Here is a 27988-nt window from a genome sequence, read left to right on the forward strand (position 1 = left end):
TCTATAAAGAATCAATAGTTACCTACAACAATGTGGTTCATTCAGCAAAGCATCACCATCAATCGACAGCTGAATCTTGCCTGTACTCCTGACTGAAGGTTTGCAAATATCAAATATCAAAGGTTTGTAAATATCAGAATTCTCATTTATGCAACTGAAGCCACAAATAACCACAGTTATGATCAATGTCATTAATATTACTACTGTAGAAAATCGTAGTTAATAACATGACTTTCACTTATTTTCTTAATCCAATTCTTACTCCTTTTGCAAAAACGTTTTAATGGTATTTCTAGTTTGCTGTTAAAAATATGAATATACTGAAACTAGGTTTTTGTCTTGGTGCCTCCAAGACAGCGGGGATGAAATCTCTTTTAAAAAAACAAAAACAAATAGTGATGGTGAATTAGCAATCTAACTACAGACATCTTCAGACTTCCACTTGCAAGTAAGGTAATTGAGAGAGTTGTTCTTCATCGACTCAACTTCCTGGTTGAAAATAATATCCGTCAGAATATTATAATTTCTGTCGGGTCACAGAGTTAATTACAGCAGACTGGCTGCTTGTACCAGAATAACTAGTGGTCTGACATTTAACGCGGACTCAGAAAAAGATTATTTTAGATGTCGAGCATTCAACATGAATATTTGACAGTATTTGACAGTTTCAGTCATATATGAAGGAAACTATATTTCAGATAAGCATGGTACTGTATGTCCTCTGGTGTTTCTCAGTCAGTTTTTCTCCTTCCTGTAAGTGTTTTTACAAGCAGATGTCATTAGACAGCACAATGTTATGACTCTTAGCTAAGATGTCTCCCGCGTATATTGCTCAGTAGATACAGATACCCTAGGCTTTTACTTTCTTATTTGTCCACCATCATTGAGAGTATTTGTATCTTCTTTAAGAGCCCCACATACACACATATACTGTCCACCCACACAGATGTTTTCACTTATCATGCCTGATTAGACCTCTTCAGAGGTCTGTGTGGGCGTGTACAGACTGTGCTTGATTGACATCTCTTTACGCTCTCATTCATTTTGCTGCACCTGTTGGAGTGAGAGAGTTACACCTTTTTCTTTCTCACTGGTTTGTAATTCCAGTAATGTCCGCCCCAACTTTAACCTGAGCAGAAGTCTAATCAGTCTGAATAAGTGAACCTGTGTGAGTGTGCACAGCTGTGAAAGGATAAGGCTGTCGATTTTCTATATTTCTTATTGTCAACAAATCTCATGTGCATATCCGATCCAACAATGAACTAATCTGCTTACAAGTATTGTGTGTGTATCCAAAGTCTAATATATCTTATTCCTCTGTGCTGTAGACCTCCATTGCTGTCCAGAACCTATTAAAAACACATCAATGAGCCACAACGCTGCACTAGGTGACATGTTCCTTTGCCCCAAAGACAATGGCTTCAGTAATTTGTTTAGAAACGACAACAAAGACTAATAACTGCCATCACATTTTCAGTCTCAGGAGAGTAGTTCTGTGTAAGGCTTGCGCAGAAATGCAGTTTTCTTGAGCTTGTTGTGCTATATATCACAACCTCTTGACTTTGTACTAAAGTTCTTTTAGAGATTTACAATGAATGAATGTGCATCTGCTATACAAGGAACTGCTCTCCTGAGACTGAAAATGTGATCGCTGTTATTAGTCTTCGGAGCCATTTCTTAACAAACTACTGTAACCACTGTCATCAGGGTGAAGGAACGTGTCACCCGGTGAAAAGGTGTGGCTCATTGACATGTTTTTAATAGTTTTTGGACAAGAACGGTAGTCTAAGGCACAGAGGAATAAGATATATCAGGCTTTGGATACACACACAATACATGTAAGTAGGATCACTTGATTGTTGGTTTGGCTCCTGCGTATGAGATTTGTTCACAATAAGAAAAATATAGAAAATCACCAGCTACATCCTTTAAATGTAGCTGAGATCCCTTTATTGACTCAATGCATGAAAATAATCTACTTATTTAACCTGAAAATATGACTGCTTATCTTACAGTTTTTACAGTCACGTACATGCATTTCTCAATATTGAGACGTCAGTACAACATTAGTCTATGTGAAATAAACTGTGGATAACTTTTCGTGGCTTTGACACAAAATAATATAAATTGTTTCGCACTCAAACTCAAAACTGCATATTTACATCCCATGTTGCACTTACTATTTTCAGTTAAAAACCGAACACAGCACAAAATCAATTTAGACGGCATTCTGCATATTGTATATGTATCCACATCCAAAAAAAGACTAAATTAAATATATACAAAATAAAAAGAGCAAACTCAGCTGATTCCAATTTTAGCTAAAGACCGTGAATGTGTACTGTGTAAGAGAAGATGTGAGACTGAGGGCAATTACAGTAAAATGCAATGAGTTCAATGGTGTATATTTATATCTGTGTAAAATACTTTTGTTTTACATTAATTAATTTACTCTGGTTTTGGTCTTATTTTAGTGTTATTGGTGAGTATAATATGGCATTATAAGACCACACCCACGTATGTAGGGTGACTAGACAAATACAGCTGCAGTCAGAGATGTTGAGATGCTCTAGCTTCATTAATTTGTATCGGATAACTTGATCTTTTATACTTGAACTTTTTTATCTAAATATGGAGCAAACACGGGAACAAAAATTGTGCTCAGGCTGATTTCAAATCTATTTAAAGCGTGGCTTATAAAGTAGTGTAAACACACCTGACATTTCACAGACCATTCCTCTGAGACTGCAGGGTTTTTCCAGTGTGTCTGTCTACATTTCAATATCGTGCGCTATAGACTCCTACTGGGAAAACACCACAACCTTCTGTGTTCATATAATTTCTTTTTTCTTCTTGTGTATTTAAAAGCTGCCTTTCAATAATCACATCAAGACAAAATACGCTATTAGGGATTGGCAATATGTGTTAGTTGACAGCACTACACTATTGCCCAGCCTTAACAACACACACATGCATGCATACGTAAAGAGAGTCACATACGAATACAAGCACATCCCTCATCCACGGAGACCTGACTGATAGCCTGATCCATTTCCTGTATCCATTAGGGGCGGCTCTAGATTATGCAATTCATCCCAAGGCTATCATCCACCTCTATCAATAATAAACATCTCCACAAAACTAGGGCTAGCCTCAGAGGATGGAGGCGGCACCGCCCAGCACGTTCTACTTCTGATGAAGTAACCCTGAAGAAACCCTCTGTCTGCTCGGCCCGTACTGTGTACCGCGTTTGCTTTCCACATGACTTGTCTTCAGTTACTGAGACCCCTGCACAATCTTTACTTATGCCTTCTCGCACTTATCAAAGCTGCAGCTTTATCAGCTCTGACAGAGACGTCTCAGTGCTTATGGTGGTGGCAGAGAGCATCTGGGGCTCATGACAAGAGACAGACGCTCTCGTCCAAGATTCCTCTGTGTCTTTGATGCGCCCTGTTTCTTTCCATCAGCTGGCCCTGCGTCATGAGATTGATGTCTGGTGCAGCGCTCGTGACATGACCTGGTGCAGGGGAGGGAGAATGGGACTTTTAACACACAAATATTGTGTTTGATGATAATGAATGTGCATTCCGTTTGAACTATTTAGATCAGACTGCTGTAACAGGTTTCCCCTTGAGTCACTCTCCAATGAGATCCAGGTCTGGGGCAGAACTGAATCACATATTCATGTGCTTATTTTTTCTGCTCTGGTAACAGCAAATTATCAAATAAAATTAAAAAAAAAACACAAAAATATCATCAATCTACTCTATCTTTATAAAAATATGTTAATCAGTAATGCACAGAACATTACCACCCATGTTGGTGCAGCAATTGAACAGATTTCCCGTACAGATGCTCTCCAGCTCTCTACCAAAGCAAGTTTACAGTGGCTGCTTATTCTTTGATCATATCCCTCTCATGCAATATTATCTGTCCTTTTTCTTTCCTTTTCTTTTGTTTTTTTTTTTTACATTTGTTTACCCATTTATTGAACACTAAACAGGGAGAGCAGGAGCAATTTGAGTGACAGCATTATTCATTTTAATATGATTCAGATACTGTAATACTGTACAGCTGTGCTGCAAAAACCTGCCTATGTGAATCATTTAAAGCTTTCATCAAAGAAAAAACACTGTATGCATTTTGTATTTTACAATGTTTAAATGATTAATCCGTTATTGTGCTGCAGATTAACCGAGGAAATTGCTTAGAATTAGCTTTCCTAAGACTTTTTAATCTCATTCATCCTTAAATAAATGTTCTTGTTGATAATTCACCTGTCCTCAGTGTAATTTCCCTTATTTCAGGAGTTTTCAGCATCTTGAAACAAGACTAGGTCAGGCATGTCACTCACATATTTATTGTGTTCTTAAATGAAATAAGAAAAAATGTAACTGTTAGTGTAGTCAGGTGGCTCGGCAAAAATCGTCAGAAGCAGTCAAATAAATTCCTGTCCCCAATAGAAACATTCATCCTTTCATATCAACACAGGAGACCTATGTTGTTAGGGAGAATAGGGGGACAAAGCCAAATTTGGATAAAACATGTTTAGCCCATTTAGCTGAACCTGTTTCTTCTGCGTCATTGTGTTGAAACAGGTGTTAGTCAGATTATTAGCGTCATGCTGGGGGACTGACCTTCTTTCATGTGGGAATCAGGGCCAACCAAAACCCTCTTGATGCCTCACTAAGGAACAAAAGGAGTGGTGTGGTTGGTGTGTCAGAGATAATGGTCACCGACAGAGTTGGCGTCAATTTCCTTTCAGTTCCAATTATATCTGACTTTCACAGAGAGAGTCAACCAAAAAAAAAAAAGTTTCAAAGTGCACAGCAAAATTTCGTTTGTAAAACTTTGGCAAAGCCATGCCACACTATACCAGTTAGAAGCAATCGGTGTCAGAGAAGGTGACTGGAAAAAAAACAGCTAACTAACTAATAATAGATCTCTGAGGAGTGCCGTCAGGGCAACAAATCTGTCCGATGCCTGACACTGTGTTGTATTTCACAGACCCCCTGGACAGAGGATTGTGTAGCCTTGTCTGGGTAAGTGAAAACTCTTCTCCCATGATGCCTTGCCATGTTTACAAACACTGGTCAAGTCCTTATAATAGAAGTGAAGACAAAGAGAGAGTAGCAGGGGACAGAGACAAGGGAGGGTGAGCTATTTGGACAAGCGAGGGAGAGAAAAAGACAGACAGAGAATAATGGAAGAGATGGGAGTTACTGTGACAACGGGAAGATGGAGAGATATAGAGGGAGACTGGGAGGTGGCTGGCTTGTGCGTCTGCTGTTTAACCGCTTGGCAGTCTTCTCTTGATTAGGGCCTAGCCCGCCAGTCCCTGCGGAGTCTCCCCAGCCGAGTCACAAGAGACAGGCTACTCTGTAATAGTGTCTGACAGGCCAGCCAGAGCCACAGAGGAGCTGACACAGATGCTCCGCTTTTCAGGAGAGACGCCCGACACAATTCCTCCCGAAGTCTCCCTTCTCCGCCTTCACTAAGTAAAGCAGTAAGTATAGTAAGTCAATGTAACAGGCAATTGAAAGTCCAAATGTGGTAGAAATTAATTTTGTCATTGACAAATGTGTATCATATACTGTATAGTGTTAGAGCTGAGGTATAAAGGAGCACCCTCCGTTGAGTACATTTAAGGTGAAAAAAACACTGTGCCGCCCCTTTGCTCCTATAGGAAGCGTTGCGCTGCAGTGCATCAACAGGAAGACATAGTAGTTACCGAGATGTAACTCCAGTTCTATAAGTACAGGGCCATGGGTGAGTTGCCTATTGTTGTCATGATTTATAACTTGACAAATTAATAATCTGAGAAGTGAGATTATGTTTTGAAAGCAGCAGATCAACCAACAATTAATCCATTTTTGCCTTGTATGTAGATAGAGGCACAGTGAAAAGCAAGCAACAAACTAGTATATAGTAAGTAAAAGCACTTTTTCAAGGGCAGCGAGGCTGGAAATAGGACAGTGGTGTGAAGTGTCGCGGGGCGCCGGTGTGCACCTAACCGCCGCCAGTATGGGGGTTGTACATAGAAAACAGTAGGGGTGGCTGTTTTGATGGGCGCCATTCAGCGGCAGTGTATTTTGGCCTTAAGTCCCATCTTGGTTTGTTATTCTAATTCTAATTAGACAATAATCAGGTTGTGATTAGAATCGCCTAATCAGAACCTAATATGATAATATACAGTGCACTGCACGGCAGCCCTGAGATACTAATAACAAAATACTTTCATCACTGCTGTATTTCACAAAACAAATCAACCGATCAGATAACACAACAATGCAGAAAATGGAGCAATTCAGAAAACACAACCAAATTAAATTAAACACACATGTAGCTTGTGACATATTAAAAAAAAATAAGACACAAAGACATTTGACAATCCAGAAATTAGAGATAATTGGGTAGCCCCCTGTCATTTTTTTAAACTGTGACAGCAAGGTGCTGTATTTTTTTCACTAGTGAAAACCAGACAGTGCTACAGACAAGGCTGCTAATGGGTGAGATTCAGCATTTCATAAAATGACACAGAACTGAAATGATTAGTCAGTTAACTGATCAACAAAAAATTAAGCCCTAACTATTTTGATAATTGATAAATCATTTGGGTCATCTTCTAACAAAGATGCCAAACATTTGCTGGTTCTAGCTTCTTAAATTATGCAGATGTGCTGCTTTTCTCTGTTTCATATCATTGTCAACTGAATATCTTTGGGTTTTGGACTGCTGGTCAGAAAAAAAACAAGATGTCTGAAGATGTCACCTTGGAATCTGAGAAACTGGGATAGATATTTTTCATAGACTTTTTATAGACAAAACAATGAATTGATTAGTTGAGAGAATAATCAATAATGCTTCTAATATCTCTAGTTACAGCCCTAAAATTATACAAGAAACTGTCACATCAAAGCGATGGGTAACGAGAGCAATGCTATCAGCGGCAGGCAGAACCATGGAGGAGAGAGAGGTCTCCCAGAAGGAGAAAACAAGCGCTCTGCACCTGACCACTCTAGAAAAAAGAATATCACCTCATCCTTCCAAGCGTTGTGGTAGCAGCAGCACATGGCGGTACAAACAAAGAAGAAATATTTTGTTTATTATTATAATTATTATTTTTTTCAATAAACTTCATATGTGGCTTCCAACATGCATCACAAAAATTCAGCACAATATTGTTGCACATCATTGTAGCTTATACACGCTGTTAAAACCGTTTTTAAAACCGGTTTTGTGCCGTCAGGTGAGAAAACTAACTGTGTAATAAAAAGTACATAGCAGTTATGTCACATTTTACACAAGCCTAATTATGTCATTAGGTTTTGATCCATATTATGTGTGAAATATTGAATTACTCCATCAACACCGACTTCGGTTTAACGGCACACTCTCACATATTAATACACAGATATGTGGCTCAGAAAATTCTTTCCTGTGCTAACTCGTCTATTGGCACATTTATCAAAGGCAACGGCAAGATGTGGTTGTGCCCAACCACAGACACCTGCAAGAACAAGGATTAATTAACCGAAATTAAATAAAGCTGACATATTTTCTCACGGTTTGTGTTTGGCCATGCAGATCATTTTGGTTTAATGTGTTAAGGTTTGGACGATGGATGCAAATAGAATTTTCGTTTGTGCTCCTAAGACCATTGAAAAATTACCATTGAAAAGTTCGGTAACATATCTTTCCATAATAAATAAGACCTGAACTTTTCCCTTCTTCTGCTATATTCTCGCCTGCAATTTTCATGCAGTTTGGAGTATCTTTCAGTAGAAAGTAGTTCTAAGCATTCAGAGGCCTAAAGAAAATGCTTTAACCTATTACATTCAGCCGCCTTTAGACTGTGTGATAACAACGATCATGTAGGTTTTATTGCATGTTACACTGCGAGATGCCTGCTATACTGTAATTAAATCTTGGTCACAATCTGTGTCAGACTGCATAATATCAATTTGAGGCATTTCTGATTGTGTGCTGAATGTGTGGCGAAGTGTGGTACGACAATGTAAATAGAAAAAAAACAGAGACAGAGACATGTCATTAGCTTGTGTCATAAATTTGCGCTGTTCTGATGATTCGAAAATGCAGCAAAGTCACCTCCATCGTTTCAGTTTGTGTGTGCTATGGATGTTTAATAAGGATAATAAGGTGTTTTTTCCCCCAAAACTTTATTCAATAAACTGCACTTACAAAATATGTCATATTCTGACTGATTGGTGTGTAGACGTGGGTTGTAGCAGCAGTCACATTGTGAGAATTTGGTCTTAAATTTCTGACACTGTCAAAATTTTGCCTCAGACTGTCTTTGTTTGCCAAATCTGTTGTCAGTTGACTTGTCTCACAGTGCGATTTACAGTAGGACTACCACTTTGGTCGTTTGGTCTCAGACAGCCCAGAATCACACAGTGTAAAGGGCCCTTTAAAGTGGTAGAAGAAATCTCAGATTAAGACCTTAAGGGCTCACAACTCTCCTACAAGCACCAACACACTAACAAGAGGATATGATATAAGAGAAGTGATTTTAAAAAAAAAAAAAAAACAAGTGAGAGGATGGACGTATTGGCAGGAAGTCTGAAGATAGCAGGAGATGCAGGTCATTTTGAAAGAGGGTTTGGCTATGCAAAATACAGGAAGATGAAATAATCCAGTACTAATCTTATTCTAAAAGAAGAATACATTCATTTGCTTAGCTAGAACAACACTGAATTGACTTTATTCACCAGTCAAACCCATCACCAGTTCAAATTTAAAATGAAATATACGCCTTTAAATTTTATCATATGTAGTACAGTGTGAAAAAAACCACAGTGAGCAGGGATGACACGCATCAAGAGGACGGATGTACTGTATGTGCCATGTTACGTCGCAAATTGCTAATAAAATATACATGTGCAAATGCCTCCTCCAGTGCTTTAATTATCTTTATACAGAAAAAAAACACTAATAATAACAAGCACATGAAACAATATCAAGCAAATAATATGACAGATGAGACACGATGAAACTGTACATGAATGTGCAGAAGGCCAATGTGCAAGTGGAGGACATGCACATAGATGTGAATGTTAATTAATGAGATGAGCTTAATTTTAAACTAACGATGGATGCTAGGGAGAAACTTTGCATAACTTTTTTTTCGTAAATAACGGGTCAGGCTACCTTGAGGGTAAATTAGGTCATAAACAAATCACACAAAATCAAGGTTGTTCAAAAATGGCTTATTTTGGGTAAGTAGGGCAAATCCGTCCATCTTTGATCTTTAGCTGTGACTTCAAAATAAACTGGAGAGCCCTCCACAACGATCTCATTACCACGCGCTATCAGTTTCAGTAGCTGATTTTGTTCAGTGTGAAAAACCAAAGTGCATTCAGTTTTTATAAAAAGACTGATAAGTAGCCCTGAGACCAGGCTGGCATTTTACATTCTGTCACCTTAGTCACAGTTGAATGCTTATCATCATCATTGTCAGGGTCCCTGCTGTTATAGCATCCGAGTGTGGCCTTTTATATGGGCCCTGCATCAGGAAATAAATTCACCATTATTCAAAAACTGGGTCCCAGTCTGTTCACATGGCCCTGGATAAAAGGATGATAAATTAATGCAAATATATGGAATGGGGTCTGCATCAGAAGCTGGTGTCAGTACCACCTGGGTCTGTGTGAATGTGTGTGTAACAGTAGGTATTTCATTAGTTTACATTCTGTATTACATGGCTGTGTGTTTATGTGCATGCAGAAGGAGAGTTCCAGAGAGGAAGATGGAGGAAGTTGGAGAGGGCGGGCCAGTTGTGTTTCTGCAAGCTTTTTTTGGGATGTGTGTGCGTGTGTGTGTGTGGATTTGAAAGGTATGTACCGACGCATTTTCACCGGTCCTTGTTTAGTGCAATATGAAGGATGCGCTGCCCTTCCACACCCACCCATCAACAGCATATGAACTCACATTAGCGCTCATCCCTCTTTGAAGTGCTGTGAGCTTCAGCAGTCCAGCCATCACAACCCAACATTAGACAGCTTCCGGCAGTGAAAAGCGGGAGAGCAATTTGAGGTCAGACATTAGAGCGAATAGTAGCCACATCAAACAAGCAGCAGGGCGCATATTGAAGACCAAATGTGCTGTCAACATTATCCTAAGTTCTCTTACATAAAGTCAATAAATATGCTACGCTGACTGAATGTAAATTATGATGCTGAATGTGTATTAGGATGTCAGGAAAGAATGACTATAAACCACTTTTATGTGAACTAATGTTACAACAGCTCTGATTCTACTTTACCAGTCCACGTGGGAGAGCCCACATTGAGTAAATATACTCATCCGCCCATGCTTACGAGGAGCGGCATAGATGATGTGGAGAACGTCCACATATGCAGACCCTTAATGTTATATCAGCTACAGCTTTAATGATTAATTGATTGGTCAATTGACAGATAATTAATTTGCATCTATTTTAATAATTGAATAATCATTGTATTCATTTTTTCAAGCAAAAATGCAAGAATTTTTCTGGTTGCAGATTCTCAAATGTGATGATTTGAAGCTTGTATGTGTCATAAATGATAGTAAACCAACTTTCTTCAGATTTTGGACTGTTGATCTGACAAAACAAGACGTCACCATGACCTCTAAGAAATTATAACAGACATTTTTCACTACTTTACGACATTTTATACAAAACTATTAATCAATTAATTGAGAAAATAATAGGCAAACTAATCGATAGTAAAAATAAGCATTAGTTGCAGAACCACATCCACTGTCCTGCTGTCTACATGCACATAATTCAACAGTTTAGGTCTGCAATTAACAATTATTTTTATTTTCAATGAATCTGCTGATTATTTTCTCAATCAATCAATTAATTAATGAGTCTACTAAACATCGGGAAATAATGAAAAATGTCCATCACAGTTTCCTTGAGCCCAAGATGATGTCATCAAATGTCTTCTTTAGTCTGATTATTAGTCCAAAACCCAATGATATTCAATTTAACATAATGAAAGACATGGAAAAACAGCAAATTTTCACATTTGAGAAGCTGGTACTAGGGGATGGCATTATTGCTGCCATAGACTGGGATCTATTATTAAAAAACACTGGCACATATTATCATCAGATCCAGAAATGTCCATGTATGTGAAAGAACCACCATTGATAGTCTATCGAAGAAGACATAATCTCAGAGATAGCCTTGTACATGCTAGTGTAAAATCAATGAGAAAGTGCACAAGCCTTGTTAAAACCTCTTACAAATGGCTGCTACAAATGTGGCAAAGGATGTGCTCAATGAAAATAATACAGTCAAGTGTAACGACTTATTACTCATCCTCATACTAACAAAACGTATACTATCAATGATATCATCACATGTTCCACTTCTCAATTCAATTTATATGATCAAATGCCCTTGTGGGTTAGCCTATATTGGTAAGACATCATGTGCATCATTGAAACAGAGAATAAGTGAACACAAGAGCTCCATAAGGAGAAATGATAGAGATTACCCAATAACAGTACATCTCAATGACTTGACAACCATATTAAGCTATTTAATTATGTGAGATTTATTGTATCCGAGTAGAAAAACATCTCTGCCATATTGTAAAGATAGGTTTTGTGTAAGGAAGGTTTAGGTTTAGGATACTAAAATTACTTGATTAAAGTTAGGGAAAGATCAAGGACATGGTTAAAAGAAACCAACATTGACCAATGGCAAGAAAAGGAATGTGAATAGTTGTCTGCATTGTCAAAGTCAGACTATTCACCCAGAGTGTGACTGAGTGACCAATGATGTCATTTTTCTGGTGAGGACATTTCATGTTGGTGAGTTAAACTTTTGTGTAAGACTTTTTGTGACTGCAATGTCGATTTACCATGAATCCATATCGCATTATTTCAAGAGAATTATATACAATCTTTAGAGCTGTTGTGTGTCTGAGGCAGCCAGAAGGACGAGGCATGTAATTCTGTAAGTTGCGTTGATTTTATTGCCTTTTTATTTCAATTTGATTGCAATTTAAGCACTTTGGTAGATATTTTTCTGTAATACGTTTTAAATGAGGCTGAGACCTTGTTCCTGTAGTCAGTACAGGAATTCTGGTTTCGGATATTTTCTGAAGTCTTTACTGTTCATTCATGTGCATACAGTTTTGTGTGCCTGACTCTGTATCAAATAAAAAAGATTAAGTTCTTCTACACAGTAACAACAAACGTGGCGTTATGAACTGAGGAAAATCCTTAACAAGCTGGATGCCCTCTACCGCTCTGCTGTAAGCATCCTCCCCACGAGCCTCCAGCCTGAAACAGGACTGGGAGATCAGGCAACATCACCATGAGCCAAAAATGGCAGAAACACAATCATTACATAAAATTGGGTGTATTTGTCTTGTTTATTCTGCAAAACATTCCAAACAAATCAGACACATTCTGGGATCAAACCTAAATATATCCCACTTGGTTACAGGCTTCATTCCTGGTGCCATACATGTCTTGACTGTGAACCAGGTGTATTACAAAACAATTCAGTCAGTGTGAAGTCACTGGCGTCAGCCGCAGAAAATAATTAGCAGTTTCTGGCTGAACTTTCTTGCTGACACATCTGCTAAATCTGACCTATTTTGAAAAACTAAAAGTATTTTTTTGACGAAGGCCTGTAGTCAGCAACATTGAGCTATAATTGCGACATAAATTACCCATCACATTAATTACATCTGCTGTGTTGACATCTGTCTCCCACTCATCTGGAAAGTCTCCTTAAAATTCCTGAGAAGCTTTTACAGATGTTCCACACACAATCTGCTCCAACATGACATCTAGTTTGTAAACAAAGCTGCTACATCCCTCCAAAAACTACACACACTGTGTTTTCCAGCCCCCTTCCCCTTGTGACGTGAACGCCTTTCAAAAAGAATCGCTGTATATCTTTTCTGCCTACTGACTATCAAAAGTCATGTTTGCACATACTGTATTTGATCAGATGCTTTGGTCATGTATTTCTGTTAATATTTAATTTCTTTGCACCAGACTCATGCATTTAATTTGAATGATTATTTGGTCATTTCAGCTACTGTGGGCAAATTGTTATATTGATTCACTTACATGTATAAATTAAGGTTTATTCCCTTTTTTAGAATTAACGTTAGTGTTATCTATCAACCATCTCAATCTTTTCCTAGATGTTCACTAAACAAATATTACTGAATGAATGTAAATCAAGACAACTGGTGTCACAGTGGGTTAGATGTTTAGAACTTGACAAATGCATGTTTTGTTGTTTGGATTATGACTTTCTGTCACGCTTTGTGTAAACAGAAAATCAACATGTCCAATAAGTAGTTATGAGAAGCAATTCGAAACTCCAAAACTCTAGCAATATAACACAAAGCACCAGTAAAACAAACAAAAAAAAAACCCTGAAATGTCTATTTACCCTTTGGTGCACAGTTTTAATTGAAATGTTCCACAGCTCCATGAGCGCACATATTTTTAGAATGGACGACCCCTTTGGGAATCGGCACTGTGACCTGACATTAACAAAACCAAACTGGCAACAATAGATTCTGCCAGCAGCTATTGTGAGATGAATTAGTCAGGGTATGGTGTTAGCTGACACACAAAAAAAAGCATTTCCAGGTACAGGACAGCATGTTACTTCATAGTAGTTTGACTCCGGTTAGTGAGTGAAAGTCTTGGCTCTTTCAAGAGTCAGTGTGAGGTGAATCTAATGCATCTTGGCAATGAATAGTGTCCATTGATTCCACCACATCAAACTCACTTCCTCCTCACAGAGCCCCTTCCATGTCTCTTCCTTGGGGTTTTTTGTGTGTGAGTGTGTGCGCACGCTTCTATAGATTCTGTTAGAATGAAGAAAATTCATCATGGATGATAATCTATACAACTTTCATGCCTCCTCTGTCAGTTTTGAATGAACTGTCGACAAGAAGGAAAAGGAAAAATCTTGGATCTATTTATTTGACATTAATTAGGAGTGACTGATTATTTCGGGACAAGGCAACAGTTGCTAGGCAAGGAAGGTCATGTTTACCTTGATTGATGAAATAAAGACAAAGAGATGATGCATAGCTGAGTTGACCTCAATCCTGTGGTATTAAGCCAGAAATTGTGGTATGACCTGCTCTTTTCTGAGAGCATAGAGAGTGCCTCAGTACACAGCGACAGCGGTATCAGTGTGAGATCTCCTGAAGAGGAATGGAGCTGTAATGTCATTTATCTACAGGCCTCTGTTAACGTTTGCTCCCAGGGAAGTACAAAATTGAGATAAAAGCTGGTGACCAATCGAGTGTCAGCTTGCCTAGTGCCTGGTTGCGCTGATGACGTGCTGATAAAAGCGACGGATGAGAACACGTGCAACGTCTTCAGATCTCAGTGGCTTCATTTATCCAGAGCTCTGCATAGCATATCAGTCGGCAAAGCTTGCAAACGTTATACCAAAATCAATACTCAGCTGACTGGTTTGCTCCTTTTATATTATAGGTTTGGTCATAAAGTTAAGTATGAGTCATTATCAAGAGCAGCATAATTTCCTAGATTTATGCCATTAACGAGGGCCTTCCAGTCGTTGGTCTCATCAGTGGCAGGGCTGTTTATGAATGTGGACAGCGTACAGCGGTCCAGGACAGTGACATGGGGTTTCACAAGGCGCTGTAAAGCTGGCTCATACTATGCAACCACCTCCCCTCGGGGCTCGTACTCTCCAGTCAGGACAATGGACTTCAATCCAGTTGATTACTGTCGTTTCATTTAAAAAATATGTTGCATTTAAACTCAGCACATGGTTCCAGTAACATACTACATTGTTAATGATGAAGTTTTTGACATCTACAGCGTTTTTATCTTCAAGAGAACTTGCAAGTTGTGTGAATCACACTGTGCGAGTTTTAAGTAGACACAACAACATATGATCTTATTAAATCTTTATTATCTTTATTATTATTAGATTTCGTGTTGAAATCAAAATAAAAAGTATTTTCTAAAAGTAGACTCAGATCAAACAGTTCTGCCCATCGTCTGTTCACACTCCAAACCCTCAAATACAGGAAAGTGCTTATCTAAGAGTTGATGTAGTGTACATCATCAACTGGCTTAAGATTATTCAAATGCTTCAAGAAATATTGTACTACTGAATACGTAACATCCCACATACCGTGCAGGCTCTTTCACTGGACTGTTCGCTAAGCCTCGCCCCCCTTAGTTACTGTTGCTACGCTTTCCATTCTCGCACAGCGCATATGCATTTTACCATAACAGTGCCAGATTAACCACTTGAACTACTTAGTCATTTTAAAATCAATGGATCCCTGATTTCAGCACAGAGAGACAAGAGCAAGCTTCTCAATTCAAGCTGGCGACCGTCAAGTTTTGCCAGCTGCTAGCAGATTGTATCAGCTGTTGTTCTTGTTTTGTGGTTTAGGGTTTGGACAGGAAATAAAAATATACACAGCCTGTAGAATTCTTAGAGCCCATTAGAGCCCTGTATGCACAACGCTTCTGTAGGTGGAGAAATTGCTAAGCTATCACTCCTCAGGGGAGGGGGTTCAGGGAACAGTCAATTAACACCAAATATACCTCAAAAGAAATAAACGAAACAAACAAAAGAAAAAACAGTAAAACAGAAACATCACAGGTCTTACCTTGAAGTCGCAAATGCATGTCACCATGTTCCCGATTCGTAGACACTCCCCGTCGAACTTGCATGTGTTGGTGTCGCACAAGAACAGGTCTGTGTCTCGGTCATCAAAACCTGGAAGACCAAAGCCAACAACAGACACCAGTGACTAAGTGTTTTTCTCTGTTCAGCCCTCAAGCAACCCCGAGCCCCCTTCAGGGTCATTCATAATGACCGTCTGTCATTAGTCATGGCTCCCACAGCACAATGCGTTCTTTAAACACACTCTGTACACTTTAAAAACACAATGCTGGTACACATACTTGCCCTTAGCTGCCAAAATGATAAAATACATATAAAAAACTACCAGTTTCTGGGCTGTAGACATTAAACACAATTTATTCCACAATGATATTCCCTCACTTGGTGCACTGTCTGACACCTCAGTCAAAAAATCTCCCATAGGTGTTCAATTGGGTTGAGATCTGGTGACTGTGAAGGCCATAGAATATGATCTGACATTGTTATGTTTCATTTTCATCAAATTATTCAGTGACCTCGTATGGAAGCATCTGCATTTGACATTCTATCTACTCATTTGTTCAGGTTTTCTTGAATATTTGTTTGTATACAACAAGGCTGACTCCAGGGGCGTTGTCCTGGAGAGGCAAACCTGGGATATGATCCGATTCTGGCTGTGTTAGGGATCTCAAATGACTCCAACAAAGCATCCTGAATCAAATCAAAGAGTCACGTGGGCATGAGACTGTAGACTGAGCTCGGGGCTATCAGTCCACCTGAACCGATTGTTCACAAAGAGCCAACCCATGTAAGAGCCACCCCATGTACATAAAGGCTTCTGCATTTCATAGTACCAAATAAACTGAATTTCAGCTGAAATACAGCTAAAAATATTGTTATTGTAAAGCAGAAAGCATTGATACAGTATATACAGTATATAATTTATTAATTGTTTACACAATCTCATAAAAAATTAAAGGTAATGTTTTATTCCCAGTTTGCTGTATATATCAATCTAAATTACAGCTGAAAATAGTAAAACTCTATATCATCCTGAAAATCCAAGTCATCCTGTTTCATGAGGAGCAGCACATTTCCAGTAGCATTATCTTTTGCAGAGACTACTTCAGAATCAAACCACATTACTTAAGTTGTCTGAGACGAAATTTAAAAACAGCATGATCCATGTTTGTTTTGATCATTAATTACTAATCGCTTGATGATAACGTAATGGGATTTCAGTATACATCATATTTTGGTATGTTGTGTAGTCCCAAAGAAGCCATTTTAATAATATTTGTTTATGCTGTATTTATTATTTATAGTTATATGTATTTATATTTGTATTTATTTATTTGGATAGCTCAGTGTAAAAACCATGCATATGCATCTAGGAAATCTGCTACATCAGCCTTAGTAAGAAGAGACATGAGAGCTCGACTGATGTCAGCTGATATCGGTGTTTATCACAGGTATATGAGTAAATGCAAAAAAATGTTTTTCAATTATAGTTATCAAAAATGTGATTTCTAGTGTAGATTACTGTTTAAAATGTACTATATATCAGATATCTACAGCAAGTGTCATTTAAATAATTATCTGTTTTGAGACAGAAAAATATCTTGCCTTGCCTTCATATCTTTTTCACATTTTACCGAAAAAATATTTGTTTACAGTTAATGAAAAACAAATATAAGATACTGTAGTTATCTTTCAAATATCAATAATCAATATTGTGTCAGCCTTAATCTGTTAGTCAGGCTCTAGTGTTCACCTTTTGCTCAAGTGCACATGCAGAATCACTAGACCTGTTTATGTAATGAGTTTCATGCATTTCATCCAAAGCATTGAGTCACTACTTATTTTACCGTACGCTAGCACATTAATAACTCCACAGTACTTCACTTATGTAACAGTTGTTGCTGTGCCTACTGATTAGAGCAATTAACTGAAACCTGATGGAGGACTTTACTTTAAAAATGCATGAGATGTTTATTGATGCATTAAATAAGACAAATACTGTAAGTCAAGAAGAGCCTGAAGTCCAGAAGTGAGAAAATCGGAATTTGAAGCTGAGGATGAACAATGTGGGGTTTGTTCCTGTAGTTGTCTCAGTTCATGCTTTGCGGCATGGGGTAATGGATAATACATGGATTTAATAAACAGAAAGCTATGCATGCAAAGAATTTTACCTATGCGGCTCAGATCTAGTGAAAATCCACTGAACATTTTGATGGTTGTTATATTGTGAACATTTAAATCCTACATAATTTAATGTGTCTTCTTTTTTCAGTGACAAGTATTGCCACTTTAAGCACCTTTGGAAAATGCATTTGCTCTTCCAGAGGGTGAGATAGGTACGAAAATATATTATAAATCCAATTTTAGGTTATCTTAATTAACCTTATTTAACCAGGCACATCCAGTGTGAACAAAAATCTCCTAATTGAGTACTTAACTGATCTCATACAGATATTCTCTTTAGGCGTGCCATCCTCTACAGGGAGCACAAATGTCATGTTCAGCTTGCTAACAGCTCTCCTGGGGCAGGTAAGACATCACTGTCATGCTCAAGGACACTTCAGCAGCATGTCTTCTTACAACGCTACACTCTTACTATTCTCTACCCAACCCTGTAGCTCTATGTTTCAGTCAGACTTGGCCAAGGTTTTGCCATCATTCAAACATTTAAACAACACAAACCAACCAATCTACAAAAGCAAACATACAAACAAAAGCTAAAAAGTTAATCAGAAATTTACAGTTTAGTATGACAGATATTCATTCAGAGCTCATCAAAACACAAAGTACTTTGAAACCACCCTCATATTTTTTAATCTCCAGGAGTGATCCAAGTGATATTGATTCAAAGTTTCACAAGTGCTGCACTCAAATAAAAGGTTAAATGAGACTCAACACAATGAACCCTGTGAAAAACATCTCTTTTGCCTTAGTAGAAACTTTAACTTTAATAAAATATATATATACTGAATAAATTTAAATCTTCTCAGCTTTGGACTCCTCATCAACCACCTATGAGTTAGATATTTTACAATGCTAGTTTCTATTAAGAGATGTCCTTTTATAATGGACACTTACACTCAGCACCTTTGTAACCGAACTAAAATAATCCAATACCCTCCTCTCCCTCTAAAACCCCTCCTTGGCATGAAACAACCTAGCAGGCAATAATACCCCATGGAAGTCAAGCCCGTGCTAAAACAAACCTGCAATTTTCCAGGGTCCTGAATGACCATAAAACGCAAGCTCTCTGTGCAAATATACAATCATCGAGCCAAGAACAGTGACATGAGAGGTCTCGACGTTTGGAGTGCATGGATGGAACAAAGCCCTAAGCCCACAGAGGGCAATATGAAGTAATCTGGAAAGCCAGAAAAAAAAATTGGCACCCAGGCAACTGGCATGTTGATGATACTCTCTGGAGAGCTGCATTGTTACGGTGACAATCAAAGTACCAGCTAGGTGTATACAAATAATATAAAAATATGAGATCCCTTTCAGCCTAGCTTGTAAGACAGGATTTTGTGTGTGTGCACGCGTGGGTGTGTGTGTGTGTTTGAAATCACCCCAAGCTGATCATTTTAGTTAGATATTTTAGCATTTTTTCAAGGTTCCTAGACAGCAGGCTATAGAGAACCCATTGTTTTTATTAAATGAAAGGAAAAAGAGAGAATGTGGCTCCTCCTCATTGCCACTGTCTTCTTGTGTGGCTTGAACATCTTCGGCAGCCAGCAAGCAAGAAAAATACATGTATCACTTGTAAACAACTACCACAGTTGCAGCAATCAAAAAATTCGAGACAAAAGAAAGAAACTTTGTCTAAACTTCAATCACAACAGAGATTGTTTCTGTGAACTGTTTACAAGGCTGCAAGTGATGCATCAGCTTTTGTCATGGATGTCAAGCCTCTGAATGAAACAAGTATAAAAAAAATAATAGAATAAATGTCCCAGATGATCACTCCTCAGAAACATCACGGCAAACAGGATTTAGGCTTCAAAGAAAACGCAACACAAATCTCAATTAGTTATATGACAATGAGTGCCTAACAGCGACTATAAATATAGATCTACAATACTGAAACCTGAGAGGTAATATATCATATTTGTCAGCTGATAGCTTGGGGAATGCAATATTCTTAAAAATGTCATTACTTTCACAGTAATAAATGACACACAATCACCCTGACATGCACAGAAGTCAGTTTTCATTATCCTAGGGATGTATGTCTTTTAGCCATGAAACAAATTCGGCCCTTGCTGCAATCCTTTTTCAGGTTCACTTAGGTGGCAACTTTTGAATTCTGCAATCTGAGTGCATACGTTCGGAAAACATCAGCATCAATATAGATTTGTTGTAATGGAGCAATTGCTCTATGACACTAAAACACGATCAGTCAGGAGCGTAAAATGGGGTGCTGTAAAATTTGGACAACTTGACAGGAGAGAGAAAACAATAAGTGGCCTTTTTTTTTCACTAATTCGTTTTCTGATGTCCACATTTACTTCGTCAGCTTCTAGGTGCATCTAAGCCAAAGCCGTTCCGCTTGTTGAGAAGGTAAAGATAAGGGTTGTCCCTGTGACCTAAGGGTTAAGACGCTGACCGTGAACCACAAAATCCCCCCACATGTCATTTCACATCTCTCTCTCCTTCATTTCCTGTCATCTCTCTACTGTCGATATCTAATAAAGCAACATAAGGCCCAAAAATAACCTTTTTTTTTTAAAAAAAAAAAAGTGGAAGAAAAGATACAAACTAAGTTTTTCACACTTGTAGGATTAGCTGGCTGTAACATCCACATCACTTATCAAAGTAAACCATTTATTGTTATCTCCACCCGGGATCCATTTTTGAGTAGAAACTCAGTTCTGACAACTATAGAGCGCCCGTCTAAAAAAAACATAAACAAGTAGACAATCTGTGTATTAAAAGAAAAAAAAATCTGAAAAGAAAATGTATACATTACGTAACACTTTCCTGAAAAATAAAAGTTCCAACACTGTGCTTAGATTTCCAAAACTTTAAATCATGTCAAATCATGTCACGTCTCTAATAAGCCTTTTCTCTAAAGATGAACATTTCCAAAGTGCAATAGACATAAATGGACCATAACTGTCAGTACGGGAGCTCAGACTCTTTGATGGAAACACGTTTTGATTATATTGTATGTCAAAAAATCTTAATAAGTACAAGAGACCTTTTTTTAATCATTAACCCGAACTGCTGCAGGACTATCATAACTATTAAACACTCGACACTGATTCAAAATCGGGGCCTTCAAGAGCGACATTTGGCATCTGAACAGGATTTAGTTTGACGTTGATGAGGTTGAAAATACTGAAACCTGCATAACATTATGATACCTAGAGTATAAATTTATAGAGGAATTCAACCTACAAATTGCTCTTCATAACATCTAATCTAGTAGTAGAACAGACTCAAATGTCTACATCAACAAAGTTACAAAAAATAACTGCAGGGAGGGACCTGGTGACAGATATTGTATAGTATCTTGACAGTGGAAGGAGCAACTTTCTGGCACAACAGTGATCGCACATGATAATGAATTCCTAAGGTAATAATATTCAATGTGATATTCACAAGGATTTCAGCTTTCATTGGTTACTGTGCATCTAGACGATATTTGTCTGTTCGCTGCACTTTTTTTTACTTTGTATGATCTTTTCTTATTTTCTTTGTGCACAGACTGTACATGCGAGTGAAATCCTTCCCTCTCATTCCCTCTTTTAGAAAATGTCATGGGTGCTGTTTGATACAGGTGCTGTGCACAGCCCAAGTTGCACTGTGTCAGAGGCCAGGAAAACTTACACTTCCTGCCCCTGCCCTGTTTGCCAGGAGAAAAAAAAATGGCCGTTTGCCAGCTTGTTTCTCCTGGCAAACATCAATATTTGATGTTTGCCAGGAGAAACAAGCTGGCAAACATCAAATATTGAAAAGGTAATGTTTATATGCTAACGATTAAGATGGCAAGCGAAGCACTTACTTGTCTAAAGGAGAGAGCTTGTCAGCCAAATGCATCTCCTCCTACCTACCTGGAATTTCACAACACTAAGGACAACGAGGAGTCCTTCCCCCGTTTTAAGCATTGTACTGATCAATAATTAAGTAGAGTGAATTAATAATGAGGGCTGAACAACCACAGTGGTGAGACATCCTTTCTTGACCTCTCTCGTGCCCGGGGGCTTATTTTTTTTCTATAAGTTTGCAACAGGTTTGTCATGAAGAGACGGATAGTTTAGTTTTCACTTTGTCAGGTTATTAAAATGCACAATAACTCTGAGCAATAAAAACTCCCAGATCATAATCAGAATGAGGTGCTTTAATTACAGCACGTCTTTAACGCTGTTTTTCCAAGTGGAAAAATAAAACATTTTCAGGTAATACTCTCATTTTACTTATCGTCTCTACAACTGCCTTGTTTCATACTTTAATTTTTCTGCTATTGTATCCTGTCAGAGGTGTGGACCTGCATGCAAGTGAAGTACTTTTGACCTCTGTCTTGACAAATCTTTGAAGCAGATGGCCAATTTTCTGGTAATTCACTCCCCTTGATGGAATTTACAGGGGGCTTTGCATATTCTGCACTTATCCCTGTCACTTTCACAATCAAAGCATCACATGGCCTTTCAGAGTTAACAATAGCAGTGGGATTCAGTGAAGAAGGGATTGTGGCCCCTGCACAGAGACACCCCAACAGGAGATGTAAGTAGTAAATATCAGTCATACTGTTCACCCGATTTGACTGTTATCAGCCTATTGAATAGGTTTTATCACATAACACGCATCTGTCCTACACATACAGGCTTGAAGGAGCCTACTAAACCTACTAGTAAGTTCAGGAGGCTGTTATCACCCATTTATTTCAGTGAGCCAATGTTTTTGGAGCCCAGAAGGCGCAGAAGGCTTGTTATCAGGCATGTGCTGTCATGTGACCGTCAAGTTTCTCTGCTAAAGCAAACAAAATGGCTGAAATTCCTTTTATTCTCAGTGAAAAATTCAATATTTTAAGATACTTTTGGCATTAATATGCATTTTGATAACATTTTTAGCCAGAAATATGCATTTTATTTCCATAATCTTCATTTAGTGAATATATATGATGTTTAATTTGTTAATTATTATGAAGATTTTTTTTTCAGACTTTCTATCATTGCTATGGTGGTCGTTATTGATGTTGCTATTATTTTATGTAACTGTTTGATGATGTTCTTTCAATTTAAAAAATATAGATTTTGGAGTGTCCCAGGGATGTATTGAATTTGAAATCCAGGATTTGAAGCTTTGTGATTGGCTGACCGGAGGACCTGCTGCCCAGAAGTATTTTCCTCACTGCCACCATGTTAAGGTTTTCTTTTAATGATATCTGTAAAATTTCTCAATACAAAACACAAAAGCGTCCTTGATAACTCAACGATACGATAGGTTAATGTTAAGGCCGTCAGTGTTCTCCAGTTTTTCATCACAACACATGGCAATCAACAATCACAAACACAATCAATGCATCAAAACCTGTGCAACCTTTGTAATCAACCACTACTGCAATCGGTGCAAAACTGAATAAAACTGAAATTGGACTGACTGAAACTGACATTCAACAAGAAGTGAGTATTAACATTCTCAGCTTCAACTTGTTTTTAATATGGATGAATAAAATGGCAGAAAGGCATGAGCTGGCTGTTGGAAAAAGTCTGCAAAAATGTGCACTCATTGAAGATAACAGACTTCTCTCATTTATTTAAAATGATACAATCCAAAAACTACAGGCAAACTGCCATTATGTTTTCACTGTGATAATTACACAAAATACTGAATACACAGTCAACTGTGCTGAATGAATTTAAAAGAAAAAGTAAAATGTCCTAGTGTCCTAGAGAGAATTAGCTTCCCATGTTCATTTTCCATGTATAGAATCTTAATTAATGGAACACCAGCCTTTCCACTTAATAATAATACTAATGTTTATACATAAATTACCATCATAACCACACTTCAACCACCACCATTTCATAAAAATGTTCTAATTTGTTCAAAAGACCATTGAAGTGGCTATAATCAATATATTCATATTAACAATGGATCTATGATCTAATGGATCATATTAATAATGAACTAAGATTATGTGAAAGGGCTTGCTTGTAGTGATGAACCTAGAAGGAATTAGCACTCAACTCTACAGTTCCTCTAAACTCTTACACGTGTTTTAGCTTCTTTCAGCTCATTGTTTTGGTTTTCCAGCCCACTTTCACCAGCGCTGATTCCAGCTGCACTAGGCAGCTGTTTTCAGTTAAAACATTTTAATAAACTGACCACTACCTGACCAGTACCAAGTGGCAGACAAACAAAGTTAGCAACTAGCTTGCGAACATAGTGGAGTAGTTTTCTCTATATTTTTCTCAGGAGTTGGTAGAGACTAAAACAGAGCTACAAGATGCGAATATTGGATTTACATATACCAGGTGACCAGAAAAACAACTCCAAATGAATGCTAATGTTGCTCCATGCTATATATGTGAATAAGCAACGGTTTGTTAACACGTCAAATCTAACAACTTTATAAGTTGATACTATAGCTTGACTCCACTGCCCCCAAGTGGCCAAAATGCAGGTTTAGTTAAGGCAGGTTTTATTTCAAGAAGGAAAAAATGATTTACAAAACATTCAGGATCTCAAGCTGTGGGAACAAGCACTCATTTCTGTTGCAGCAAAACCTTTCAAACACTGTCTAGTGCAGCTTTATACATAACATTTATCCTAATGACACACTGGGTCCACCAAAGGCATCTGGAGACAAAGTCTATCTCTGCACTCACAATAGAACAAGGACTAACTAAGTGTCAAGATTATTGTGGGATCCTCTGTTCTGCCTCAGTGAAGCCTTCAGTGGCGGCTTTTCATGGCAGTCCACAGATGCAAACCTAACAGAATGACAATCTTTGTCAAAGCAAGTTTTTTTTTTTCTCCCTCATTATTTCATTCCATTAAACAGAATCTCATTCAACACTTGTTCAAATGCGACACTGCGGGGACTGGTACCCCGTTTTCATGACACTACTGCCCATTATCTACGACTTAAAAGTAAAATGACACTGAACTCATCTGCACACTGTTTTTTAACTTTGGTTTTTTCCCCCTGGACTGAAAACTGTCACATAATAGTGTTTCATGATATGCAGAAGGGATAATTAAGCCATGTGCAATTACTGTCTGTTTTTTTTTAAAATGATTGTTATTAAAAATAAATGTATCTTTTTCACAATGGACCATGTGTGACTTGTTGTATTCTGTGTGTGTGTGTGTGTGTGTGTGTGTGTGTGTGTGTGCATTGCTGTCAGCGTATGCACTTAAGCTTCCTCAAGGCGTGTAGGATAAAAGCCTTCGTCTAAATGCATATGAGTGTGTCAGGAAGTGGGGAGGCAGGCGAGTGTGTATTTGGGCAGGATGTGTGCCATTATCAGTCATTAGCAACATCAACAAGCAGCACAAAATAAACTTCCAATATACAACGATACATATGATATTGTGATATAGTCTGAATAAATGAATGGGGGATCTTTGCAAAATAATATATTACAGTAAAACAGATGGATTTATTCAGCACCACTACTGACATAAAGGATTCTTAGAAAACTTAAACATCTAGACTAAAATTGTAGAAAAAATGAAAACTGAAAACTAGACTGCCACTGAAATCTGCCCAGATTTTCATTTTCGTAAAAAAAAAAAATAAAAAAAAAATTAAACATCAAAGCTGCTTAGTATAAGGACAACAATATCCCAAACACAATGAACAGCAATCATAATCTAATGATATTGCCTATCCTTTTATCTTCTAATTAATAGTCTATTATCATAATCAAATTCATTTTTTAAACTATGATATAACATCTCTATCATAATCTGACAGGGGATTTTGTTTTGTCCGCTGTAAATGAATCAAACAGGAATCAGTATTTATTTTAATCTACTGAGAGCTGTCTGTCACTATAGAGAATATTTCCATGATGTTTGCAATAGGCTATATAATATTTCCTCTTTTGTTTATTAGGATGCCATCCAAGAGGACTCGAACTAAGTTTCAAGCTGCAAAACGGCAGTCATGCCTCCATATTGATGCGTGGCTATTATGAGCTATAATATCAATACTGCTACTGCCAATGAGTGTGTGGAATCGGCTCGGAGCTATTTTAAGGGTTCAGACTTGGACAGGCGACAGGGGAAATATATGGCGAGGCGCTGTGCTCTGCAGCCCGGTCCGCTCCTTTTATCGCTCTGGGCACCGCGGAGAGGAAACAAGTTTACAGCTGGTGGCCTATAAAAGAAACGACTACATTTATATTTAAAGTAACACTAAATGAAGCAACTGGGGTGCTAAATAAAGCCAATAATATCAGATTTATAATCTATCGGGCGCGAATTGGGAATTACAGCCAGTCGAATTGATCAAACTGTCAGAAGGTGGAATAATAACCCACAAGCGGACCAGAGTAAAATACATGTAGGCTATGTTCAAGTTTCACGACGAAACATCTGAGAGTGTCCATAGCCTCTTAAGCGCTGGTATGATTATTGTGGCGTACCACGTTATTCTGGCGGACAATCCTCTCAATCATTCCCTGCTATATTTCTCGCTAAAATGTTCCTTAATGTTGCTGTTTTCACTTTGTGTCCGATCGAAAGCATCGATCTCTTGGCTGCAAGTGATTATTCAGACATGATCGGCTGTGCGTGCCTTGCTGGCATGCCCCGAGACAAACTCAACAAGGCTAAATGAACATCAAGCAACCCCAAACTGTGCATCCTCTCACTCATCACGGGGGCTTTGCAGTCGTCAGTATCTGCAGCCCAAATATTCCACAGCACCAGTATGAAACCCAGGCATGGTTACTGGACAAAGGCATAGGCAACACTTTATAAGAGAAAAGCATGAAGCCAGACTTGTTATTACAGCTGTTAACTTTAATTCGGTCCTCTAATGCTGCTTAGTCCTGATGGTTTATTCTTATATGCGTAACTTGGACAATAGGTGCACATCTAGATAAAGCGCAAACCTAGAGAGATTGCAACTCTGCCTTCATGATATGACTCTTACCGGAGCAGTTCCAGCCGGTCGGCGTCTGGCAGTCGCTGAGGGAGGAAGGGAAGGCGCGCAGCTGCTCCACAGGTAAAGTGGCGAGAAACGATACGAGGGTGATCCTGAGCCAGCCTCCCGCCGTCCCGCTCCACTGGCGCAGGCGTCGGGGCTCCTTGAGTGGTGCCTGCGCCGCCACGGAGAGACCCATATCTCACTGGCCCCGACAGCACAGGCGAGGTGGGAAAGAAATGCAGACGCGCACTGACAACTCCAATCCCGGCAGGTTCAGCGGGGCGCCTAGACACCGACAGCAGACCATTTTCCGACCGTGCGCCCCATGTAGTGTCCCGTGTGGACTGACCAAATGGGTTCCGCCCGTTCCAAAGGGGAGGCTGCTGCAATAGGAGGACGGGTGGTGAAACTGAGGGTTTGGTGAGCGATGGAGGAGGTTGTGTGGGATGGAGTCGGGTGGAAAAGTTAGCCAGGCAGGCAAGAAGACTTGCGAGAAGGGGAGGATGCTCAAGGATGAGGAGAGGGGGAGGAAAGATGGGAAAGAAACAGGGGGTGATACAAAAGCAGGTAAGAAAACTGTAAAACTGAGAGGATGTAGGCAAAGTATCCAACGGACAAGGTTTGGAGACGACGGCAGTTGTGTAATAGTATCCACCACGGGTGAAACGAGCAGCTCTCCTGCGCGAGCGGAGCGATCCCCCGTTTACTTAGTATGTGTGGTGCGTTCTGAGTCGCAGTGAGTCGGTGTTTGGCGCTCTCTCTCTCTCTCTCTCTCTCCCTCTCTCTCTCTCTCTTTCCCTCCCTCCATCACTCACCCTCTCTCTCCCACCAGCAGCTGGTTTCTAGCTTGGTTATGATCACGTGGAGTGTGATGCGAAATGTATGGTGGTGGTGGGGGCTTAGTAATAGCTAATTGGAATATCTTACTGCTGGGGTAGGCACAAAGGACGAAGACAAAATGAGAAAGATAAAAAAAAAAAAAAAAACAGAAAAGGAAAGAAGGAATAAAGACACGAAAGACAGAGTGCTCCAGGCCTAGTCCTATCAGTTGGTGATGCCTATGCCAGGGATGGGCAGTAGGGGAGGATGCACTGCTTTTATAATTGGCCAGGAGCATTTAAAAAGTCTGCAGAAATCGATTCGTCCAGCCTGGCCTGGGATAATTGCTCCGCTTTGAAACGACACTGATGCTATTCCTGCGCCTCTGC

At 38.8% G+C, this 27988-nt stretch overlaps 1 protein-coding gene across 2 annotated transcripts in view; it reads right to left on the reverse strand.

Annotated features, from left to right (window-relative positions):
- Nucleotides 1–27677, reverse strand: part of tmeff2a (transmembrane protein with EGF-like and two follistatin-like domains 2a) — a 122946-nt gene extending 95269 nt beyond the window's left edge. For both annotated transcript variants that reach the window (XM_042426642.1, XM_042426641.1), the window contains exons 1-2: nt 26787–27677; nt 15660–15769 (exon numbers count right to left, since the gene is read on the reverse strand). In XM_042426642.1, coding sequence (XP_042282576.1) covers nt 15660–15769; nt 26787–26976 — 300 coding nt within the window. In that variant the 5' untranslated portion in view covers nt 26977–27677. The remainder of the gene's footprint in view (nt 1–15659; nt 15770–26786) is intronic.
- Nucleotides 27678–27988: the final 311 nt, after the last annotated feature.

Source organism: Thunnus maccoyii, chromosome 11 (assembly GCF_910596095.1).
Source record: "Thunnus maccoyii chromosome 11, fThuMac1.1, whole genome shotgun sequence".
Lineage (NCBI taxonomy): Eukaryota > Metazoa > Chordata > Actinopteri > Scombriformes > Scombridae > Thunnus > Thunnus maccoyii.